At 39.3% G+C, this 10,785-nt stretch overlaps 1 protein-coding gene across 1 annotated transcript in view; it reads left to right on the top strand.

The window, feature by feature from the left end:
- The first annotated feature begins 4,445 nt into the window (after positions 1–4,445).
- The window catches only part of Dhx36 (DEAH-box helicase 36), a 46,114-nt gene continuing 39,774 nt past the window's right edge, over positions 4,446–10,785 (top strand). The window contains 3 exon segments of the mRNA XM_052730177.1: positions 4,446–4,765; positions 7,683–7,807; positions 8,699–8,933. Of these exon segments, the coding sequence (XP_052586137.1) occupies positions 4,535–4,765; positions 7,683–7,807; positions 8,699–8,933 (591 nt within the window). The 5' untranslated portion in view covers positions 4,446–4,534.

Here is a 10,785-nt window from a genome sequence, read left to right as displayed (position 1 = left end):
AGGATTCACTAGCATAGATTTTATTAATAAGCCCAAATATGATATCAAACCAGCAACTTTTAGAAGTAGAACACACATGCAAGGACTATTTTCTACAGTAACATATGTTCCAGATCTCTTGCATAACACCTTATCTTTAAAAAGGAGGAAAAGCATAACAGAGTAAAATCTCATAATGACCTGAAAGAAGAAAATTAAGGATTCTGATTTTCAAGAACGCTAAAAATAAGACCTACTTCCAGGCCTTCATATCACCCTGCAAATAGGTCAGTATGTTGATACAAAGACTATGGAGCATACCAGATTTCTTGATACCAACTAAACTACGTAGTGTCCATTATTACTATATTCTGTGATTCTGTGTGGCTCACTCTTGCTACATTCTAATTAGTGAGTAGAGTAAAGGATGGGGAGGTTAGATGTTTGTGAAAGCAGGCACCAAATATTGCCATTTTGAACACAATGTTTATGCATTCATGTTCTAGCCTGTGAACAGTAAAGACAGCATTTGAGAAGGATAGTATTGTAAGCTGTTGAAAGCATAGCACTATAACAGTCTTTCTCACACCCAGTAGTCTGGATTCCAAATTTTACTTATTACTAATTATGTTTTTCTGTAACATCTCATAGTTATTCAAAAGGAAAATATTTCTTAATCTTCTTTGTTCAGTATTTGAGGACATACAGATTAAAGTGACAAAATGGATAAGCAATATCAAAGACACACATAATTGCATCACATAAAAACTTAGAGGGGAAAAAAGTGACTTGAGGAGGTAGGTAGAATTTGAGATGTTGACCATTGTGCTCCCTTATCTGTGTGTGATATGTTCTACAATATCCATGAATGCCTGGCACCCCAGATATCACTGAACCTTTATAAACTGTCATTTCCCACTCAAATGTTCCATAATAAAGTTTAATTAATAAACTAGGCCCAGTAAGAGATTACTATCAATAACCAACAAAATCTTCTAAAAGTATGTGAATGTGGGGACTGGTGACATGGCTCAATGGATAAACGTGTTTGTTGCCAAGACTGACAACATGAGTTCCATCTCCTGACTCCACATGATGGAAGGAGAGAACTGACTCCAGGTTGTCCTCTGACTTCCACTCATGTACACACACACTACATAGATAAAAGTGTAATTATTTTTTATGTGAATGTGTTTCGCCCTTTCTTCTTTCCTTCTTTTGTCAGAATAGCTTCCCCCACTGTGCCCACCTTTCTAACGAAGACAAGGAAAGGGTGGCTCAGTGCTTTTGGCACATTACATTCTGGTCAATCAGAATGTGTTTTCTGTTCCTGTCTTCCTTATTTATATGTGATGCCTTTTTCATCTTAATGAAGAGCTTATCTTGTATTGTGTATGTAACTTATGCAACTTGAAGTACAACAGCAAAATTAACATGGTTGTTTTTACTTCTTTACAATTTTACATAGATTCATATTTATCATTTATCTTAGAAATCTCTGCAAATAATTTTCTTATAAAAAGGACCTTCACCATTTCTTTTAAATTAAACACTTCAAGTCTTCCTTTTTGTATGTATTATTACCACAATTACTATGGTAATAATTATGGGAAGGAGTCCTTATCAAGTTAAATAATGGCTGCTTGAACACAAACACTGCAAAGCCATCATACCTGTTCTGATGAACTAAGAGACACAGGAAGTAAAGGACAGGAAGCTTGCTGCACAGCCTCTTAAACCTTTTCCACTCACAATCCTTTTCTGCTCAGGAAATGTTTTTTGTAATTTTGGGTATGTAGGTATACAGAGTAGGTAAACAAATGGAACACCACTAAGAAATAATAAAGAACTTTATCTTAAAACAATTCCTTGATTTGGGCATAGTAGTGCATGTTGGTAGGTAAGGGCAGGAGGATCAAGAGCTCAAAGTCATTCTCTGGCTCTGTGGCAAGTTCCAGACAGGTCTGGGTTATATGAGACATTGTCTCAAGAAAACAAGACAAGCTGGGCAGTGGTGGCACATGCCTTTAATCCCAGCACTTGGGAGGCAGAGGCAGGCGGATCTCTGTGAGTTTGAGGCCAGCCTGGTCTACAGAGTGAGATTCAGGACAGGTACCAAAACTACACCGAGAAATGCTGTCTAGAAAAAAAAAGAAAAAGAAAAAGAAAACAAGACAAAACAGCCAATTTTCTGCAATAATATACTTTTACCATTTATTAATGACAAAATCAAGTATGTGTACAGATGAGATAGGTGTGCTAGTTTACTTTTACATAAATAAAGCTTCACTGCCAGATGTACAGCATTTTCAGTGTTTTCTAGAGTTATCAATGTTTTGACTTTATGAACACTATTTCACATAAATACACAGTACAAGATGACAGAAGTGTATTTAGAATTATTTCCAAAATTGTTGGAAACTGTGTCATCCCAAGCCAAATTCATCTAATTATTTTTTTATGAAACTCAGATTGGCAATTTAAACAGAAATTTTAAAAATCAAACATTCTAGCACATTACAGTCCAAAGATATAATAATTTGCTATATAATATATAGCATGTTATATAATGATTAATGCTAAGGAATGAAAATAGCAAGTATTGTTTTTCCACAATTAAACCATCATTTTTCTATATAGCAGCTTACTTTTATGTATTTTAAGAACACTACAGTTCATAGCATACAATAATCTTGACTGAACCCAGGTATTTCAGATAATGTTTGCTACAGTGCATAGTGATTGTATGCACATCACAGTGTGTGCAAGTTGATGTTCCAAATCAAAGCTACAGTGAAGCTGCATAATGTAACATGGGCTGGTGTAACAAAAACACCTTGCCTTAATTACATGCTTGATTTCAAATTAATTTTGTTTTGTTTTTGTTTTTTCGAGACAGGGTCTTTCTATGTAGCTTTGCACCTTTCCTGGAACTCAACAGGGTTTCTCTGTGTAGCTTTGGTCCTTTCCTGGAACTCACTTTGTAGCTTAGGCTGGCCTCGAACTCACAGAGATCCACCTGCCTCTGCCTCCCGAGTGCTGGGATTAAAGGCGTGCACCACCATCACCTGGCTTCAAATTAACTTTTTAAGTGTTGCAGGATCAGAAAACTTTCTTTGCTGCCAAAGTTTTCACAGCCCTGACATTCAGTTACATGACCTCGGATGGGGTTACAAACTTGAATTGGGAAGCTGGGGCCCACAGAACATACGTACAATGAACAAAGAGATGATTTAAGTACCATGCAGAACACAGACAAACAACCACATTTTGGGGGATGAAATTTGGGAGGTTCTGCCTTTTCATAATAAAAGATTTCAGGAACTCAAATGCAGTTATTCAAAAAACTTTTAGTCTACAGTGGATTATTCTGTATTACTTCCTGTTAGTATAGCATTTCTCTTTCTAAGTTAAGTCTCTTGTTTCTCTCTCTCTCTCTCTCTCTCTCTCTCTCTCTCTCTCTCTCTCTCTCTCTCTCTCTCTCTCTCTGTGTGTGTGTGCATATTCTTCCCTTCAAAGAAAACAACCAAGCAATTAAAAACTCATATATGTCTGCCATTTTGTGGTTTTTGTTTTTGGCCAAGTATCTCTGTCACCTTTAACTCAAAGGTCTAAACAAATTCGAGAATCTTTGGTGATAATTAAGACCTCATGGCTCAATTACTTTATTACTTTGTAATAGGTGGCACAAAGCACTGACTAGCCTTGTTAATAAGCAGCATATGGCTTCAAATCAACTTGTGAATCTTCAACGGTGATTTACATTTCTCAAGAGTTCTGCCTTGACTCCAAAGACATATGCTTATTTTATGCTATAGGTAAGATAGTAAATAATGACCATAATTATTACTCATTATTAGACACAGGTATCCTAGGCTGGCCTCAAATTCATTATGCAGTCAAGGATGACATTAAACTTCTGATCCCTTTGTTTCCACCTCCTGATTGCTGAGACTACAGGTCTGCATCACAACACCATTTATATTGTGTTTTGGATTGAAACCAGGGCTTCCTTCATGCCAAGCAAACACTCTTACCAACTAAGCTGACACCCCAGTTCCGGTAATGAAGGTTCTTTAAAGAAGGCAGATTCGCGTGTATACTTATATGACTGAAAGAGGTGCCAGGCAGTTTCTAAGACAGATGACGAACTTCTTCGGTCTTTGAGGAGAGTACACATTGGCCCATGATTTTGTTAGGTATGTATTTACTATAAACGGCTTTGCAAACAAATTCTATGTTTTACCAAAGGAACGAAAGTCCACTCAAACTTCTACACTTTTTCAGGGTAAGTTAAAAACGCTGCCGTCCCCTCCTCGCCCTTCCCGCATCTAAGCATCCTTGGAGAACCAGTACACAAAACTTGAACGTGCGCCACACACTCTGCCTCATCCGCTCGTGACGTCACCGGAAATGCCTGCTTGTGACACTCAACGGCCCGCCCTCTCGCGCTGGGCGCCGGAAGCAAAGCAGACGCGAATGTGCGCCCGCTTCCGGGCCCGGACGCCATTTTCAGCGGTGGCGTTTGGCTCGTGCTGGTGCTCTTGCCGGGACAATGAGCTACGACTACCATCAGAGCTGGAGCCGCGACGCGGGGCCGCGAGGCTCCGGCCAGGGCTCTGGCGGCGGCGGCGGCGGAGGGAGCCGGGGCCCGGGCGGCGGAGGAGGAGGCGGAGGCGGCCGCGGTGGCCGGGGACGGCATCCCGGACACCTCAAGGGTCGCGAGATCGGCCTGTGGTACGCCAAGAAGCAGACGCAGAAGAACAAGGAGGCCGAGAGGCAGGAGGTATGGAGGTCGAGGTGGGACGTGTTTGCCCGTTGCCCCCGCCGACCCTGACCCTTGGCTGGCGTTTGCTTTGAGCTAGGTGCAGCCTCTGCCGAGCCTCCGGTAACGGGTGTCCGGTTGCTCGACGGGCTGCGCTTCCTAACCCAAGCCATCACTGCTGCAGCCCCGGTGCATGCCCTGCTTAAGGACTTGAGGACGGGGGATGAATGCTGAATTCAGATTCCAGCCGAAGCAGACTGTATGAGGGATGCCATCATTTCCTTTAGAAAACTTACTGCCACTTTTAAGTTCTTTGCCTGGAGCAGCCAACAAAAGCAGCCGCGCTCTGTCATAAAATGGAGATCTTTGAGAAAAAAGTAGTTGAGCTAATGGTATTAGCGTTAAAGTGAGTAACATGCTTGTCTTTTTCCTCCTCCCTTTCGTTCCTGTATCTGAATTTTCTGTTGATTAGTAGCTCCTCTTTAAGACGGAAACTTAACGTCCTGGAAAGAAGATTCTGTAGGGCAGTATTTGGTCAATCTCATCAGGGGATTGTCAGTTTGATTTGTACCGTGAAGATCTCTGTTCTAATGAAATTTAAATAAATCATTGCACAGAAGCATTTGGGATGGCATTTTAGTGACTTAATGAAAAGTGCCTTTTATAATAGATAGGTAGGTAATTAAATAGATAGGTAATTAAAACATAACCCATTTTATTCATTTTCCCCTTAACCATCTCACTTTCATAGAAGCTTTCTTGGGTGCTTTTTAAATTTATCTTAATACTTTATTACGTTCTTTTTGGAAAAAAAAGCTTTTTTTTTGACCCTTTTTCTTACGTGATTTTGAATGCTGCTATGGGGAGCTGAACACCTTTGCAATTTAATAGGGGGAAAGAAACACCTAAACAAGTAAGTTCAATAAGTGAAAGTTACTTTTTTTCCTTATATATGTAAAGGGTGCACTTAACTTGTGCACTGGATATTAATGCTATATAGTGCAGGTTGACCCAAGTGCTGGGATTTCATGTGTGCGTACCTCAGGGCTGGGCTTTTATTAGTGGAACTCAACTCCAACCGCATCCCCAAATTTCCATTTTAGCAAATGTCAGTGCCATTTATTCAATTGCCGGGTGGAATTGAACATTGACTTTTCTCATTCGTTTTGGCAAATCTATTTGCTCTGCTTTCTTGCTTATCTCTACAACAATTATGGGTCCAACCCAGTATTTGTTTTCTTTCCATAGCCTCTAAACTACTCTTTGAATTATAGTGCACCCCACCCCACCCCACCCCCACCCCTGCCCCATGTTTTCTCTCTTAAAAGGATCTTTAGATCGTTTTGTTCTTTACTTCCCAACTTGGTCACTGAAGCCATGCTCATTGCTCTTTTCTGGGAATCATGGGAATATGGGTTTAACATACCTCCTTGAGTTGATCATTCTGAGCTGAAGCTCTGAGTCTGATAGCATCATGGTCTTCATTAACATATTTTATTTCTGCTCTTTAAATTATTTCCAGTTGTGTAATTCTTCCTTTCACCACTTTCAGCTTGTTATGGTTGTACTCTAAATTTCCATTGCTTTTACATTAAAAAGAAAAGTCTTCTGCATACAAAATGAAAGTACTGCAATGGAGCCTCATTGTTCTTTCAACAGATATGTATGGAAAACTTAATTTTTATGAGCTGGTATCTTAGTCACTGTGTTCATAATATGTAGTACCTAATTTACAGAGATAAGTGTATTAGGTGCCATAGACAGAATACAGTGTTATTATATAGAGAATATGGACTGTTTATTCAAATGAAAGAATCCTAAAAGATAGAGTTTGATATTGGGCATTTAAGTGAGGATTTCAGGATGGCTCTGATAATGTGGAGCAGTGGTTCTCAACCTTCCTAATGCTTTGACCCTTTAACACAGTTCCTCATGTTGTGGTGACCCCAACCATAAAATTATTTTCGTTGCTACTTCATAACTAATTTTGTTACTGTTAGGAATCGTAATATAAATATTTGTGTGTTTTTTGATGGTCTTGGATGACCTCTGTGAAAGGGTTTTTTGACTCCAAGAGGTCGTGACACATGGGTTGAGAACCACTGACCTAGAGAAATCTGAATAGAGTTAGCATTTGGTAGTGCAAGGGCCCATGGATATTATTGAAGTGAGGGTACATAATGAAAAGAACGCCTAGTTCTGAAGTCCACATGTGGTGTTTCTCAAACTTGAATATGCATGGGATTCACCTGATACCTTGTTAAAGTGTGTGACTGAGATGGGGCCTGAGAGAGTCTACTTGGCTAACAGGCTTCCAAATGATGCTGTGCTACTGGTCTGTAAAATGTGCATCACTGAGAATTGGAGGAAGAGAAGGCTGGGGAAAAAAAAAATCAAAGGTGGAATATCTAGAGGTGGGAAGAAGAGTATATAGATTGATAGTGGCAGGCAATGCATGGGTGTCATAAGGATCTTATGAAAGCCAACTCTGGAGATGGGTGTCAAGAAATGGAAGGATGAAGAAGTGGAGCATTTGCCAGCAGGTTTGTTGGGAAGAAAGAAAACTAGAACATTCACTTTAGGGGTGGGGAAATTGAAGGGATGCTTTTACTTTGTATGCTTGGTGAAGAAATTGGGCGTTAATGACCACTTATTTTCTGTTTGGGACCTGAGAGCATAAGACAAACATGCTCTCCTTGCTGGCCATCTTTAGAGCTGATTTTATAGACATGTGTTAAGCAAAAAGATCTAGAAGGGCACACAAAAATGTTGCCATGAATTTGACCTAGGAAGTGAGATTAGGTTAGAGGTAAGTGTGGGTAACTGTGACTTTCTTATATGTATTTGAATATAATATTACTTTCCTTAATTTTTCATTTTAGATGTAATGTATGCATGTTTGTATTAACAGATACAATTTTTCTTTTTGACAAAATAGAGAGCTGTAGTCCACATGGATGAACGGCGAGAAGAGCAAATTGTGCAGCTGCTGAATTCTGTCCAAGCTAAGAATGATAAAGATTCAGAAGCACAGATATCCTGGTTTGCTCCTGAGGATCATGGGTAAAATAAAAAAAAAAAATGTTCTCATAAAGAATGCAAAGAGTAAAAAATTTTGTTATAGCATTGGCTAGACAAAGCAAAAACAAAAAAAGACAAAGCTATCTTTAGTCTTTTCACTAAGTTAAATTTAGTCTTCAAGAGTCTTTTTAAGTGTGTCGCGATAGATTTGAAGAAAGAAAACATTTATTTTATTTTTTTGAGACAGGATTTTTTCTGTGTGGCCCCTGGCTGCCTGGAACTCACTCTGTAGACCAGGGTAGCCTTGAACTCAGAGATTGCCTGCCTCTTCCTCCTGAGTGCTGGGATTAAAGGTGTGTGCCACTATACCTGACTCTATGAAAAAGGAAAATTTCAGATAGCATATTTCGTAAATGTCAGGAGTGGTTATTGGGTGTGAGATATTGTTACTTGTGTTTCCTACCTGTCATTTTCTGTTCCCATATGGGGCAGGTGTATATAAAGTTAAACTGCTGCTGTTTCAGAAGGTTTCAAAAACCATATTATTTATAAGGAAAATTAGAAGTATTTTGGGGACTGTGCAATGTAGGTTTCCATTTACATCTCAGAAAGGACAGCAGGCAGAAAAAAGTTGTAAAATAAACTAAATCCTTGACATGAAAAGCAAAACAGTAGAAATGACTGCAAAGGATGAATGATAATTGTGTGGGTTTTAATTAAAGTACCTCAGGGAATTAATTTTCTGGTGATAATTCATGTAAAAATAGGGAAAAGTCTGAATGTGTTATAAGAATCTAAGGATATTTCATAATTGCATTGTATTGCTTTAGTGTTGGAGATTTTGAAGTATTTGGAGAATATAATGCCTTGTTTTGTTCCAGGCCCTGATTAGCTCTTCATCTGGTCCTTTTGCTCTTTGTTGTGTGCTTATAGGTATGGTACTGAAGTGTCTAAGGAGAAAAAAATTAACTCAGAGAAGAAATTGGACAACCAGGAAAAGAAATCGCTGAACCAAGAAAAAAAGATATTTAGGATCACAGACAAATCATACATTGACCGAGATTCTGAGTACTTATTGCAAGAAAATGAGCCAAATGTAGGCTTAGACCAGCAATTATTGGAAGATTTACAAAAGAAAAAAACGGACCCTCGGTATATAGAGATGCAGGTAATAGAAAGCAAATGGTGGAGAATCAGTCATTTTCATCCCTCCCTTGAGAGAAGTGTGTAGCTTGAAATCTAATAGATCTTTTAATAAAAAACCTGGAGCCAAATATTGAGGTTAATGCTGACAGATCAGAGAGACAAAGGAACAAGCCACATCCACCTCTTACCTCTAGGACTCCTCAGCCTGAAAAGGCTTGAGCTGAAGAAAGCTTCAGGTGAAGGAGCTCCAGCCGGAAAGGGCTCTTTCCTGTCTCCTCGCGCCTTCTATACCTTTTCCATCCAGCCATATCACTTCCTTCTTAGCGCTGGCATTAAAGGCGTGTGATTCCCAAGTGGTGTGCCACCACTGCCTGGCTCTGTTTCTCTCCTAAGACTGAGGGTGGATTTGAACTCAGAGATTCAGAAGGATCTCCACCTCCTGAGTGCTAGGATTAAATGTGTGTGTCACCACTGCCTGGCATCTGTGTTTAGTGTAGTGGCTTGTTGTGTTCTCTGATCTTCAGGCAAATTTTATTAGGGTACACAATATATCACCACAGAAGTGGGTTTGTGGTTGAAAGTTAAGTGCTTGGTACGGTTGAGTGTGATTACTCAACAAGACACCTCTGTGGGAGGACTTTCTTTGGTGGCAGAGAAAAGCAGGGTGGAAATTCCATACAACCTATGGTGTTGTATCTTATTCACAGATGCATATGTGTTGAGAATGCTAATGCCATTGGGAACCCATTTTTCTAGGCCAGCCTAGTGACAAATCCTGAGTCCAAACAAATAAAATTGTGAAGTTTCTTTCAGCTTAGGACTCCTTCCTTTTTTTTTTTTTTTTTTTTTTTTTTTTTTGGTTTTTCGAGACAGGGTTTCTCTGTGTAGCTTTGCGCCTTTCCTGGAACTCACTTGGTAGACCAGGCTGGCCTCGAACTCACAGAGATCCGCCTGGCTCTGCCTCCCGAGTGCTGGGATTAAAGGCGTGCGCCACCACCGCCCGGCAACTCCTTCCTTTTATAGATGATAAAATTTAAGTTTTTAAAAGCTAGCTGATCCATTTTATGTTTACCAGCATTTAAGTATACTGCTGCAACGAGACTAAGGTTGTACGAATTATCATTTGTGTCAGACAAACTAAAGTCCCTCCCTTCAGTCAAAATGTAAAATTGTATGATTTATGGGTGTTCTAGATGTAGATGTGATAAAATCTTCAAATGTGCATACATACATATTTAGAGAAATATCAAGGGTATTCTGGGGTCCATATCTTATAAATATATATTGCTATTTTTGAGAAGGCACACTATCAAATCTGTGAGAAAGTATTAGCCCATTGACTGCATTGATCAAGGTTGACTTTCCTATTAGAGTAGGTTAGCTGAGGTTATCCAGGGTCCAAATTGCGTAGCTGTTTGATGCCCATGAAGAGCAATATGATTTGGACACTGGTGAGACTTAACAAGGTGAATTAATTCAGAATCTTTTGGCTGAAAGAACTTTTACATTATGAACAAAAATCGGTTACTCTCTCTGCTTCTATAAGGCACAAAATTCAGATAGGTTCTAGCCTAAAAAAAATAATCTTCCTCTTTCCCAGTCACTAATAAATGTTGTAGTACATATGATATATTAATTTCTATTAAAATTTAGTTATATTTAAAATTCAGCTTTTTAGTTGGTGTGGGGGGGAGCAGATATGTAAATATGGAAGCCAGAGGTGTCAGTCCTTAGAAATCGCCCACCTTGGATGTTTTGTTTGTTTTTTGAAAAAGGATCTCCCACTCTTTTGGAGTTCATCAAGTAATCTAGGTTGGCTGGTCAGTAAGCCCAGTGATTTGCCTGTTCTTTCTTCCCTAATGCTAACACACCAC

This window comes from Peromyscus californicus, unplaced genomic scaffold (assembly GCF_007827085.1).
Source record: "Peromyscus californicus insignis strain IS unplaced genomic scaffold, ASM782708v3 Scaffold_9__1_contigs__length_137607984, whole genome shotgun sequence".
Taxonomy (NCBI): domain Eukaryota; kingdom Metazoa; phylum Chordata; class Mammalia; order Rodentia; family Cricetidae; genus Peromyscus; species Peromyscus californicus.
Note: the sequence above shows the minus strand (reverse complement) of the source record. Positions and strands in the feature narration are given on the sequence as shown.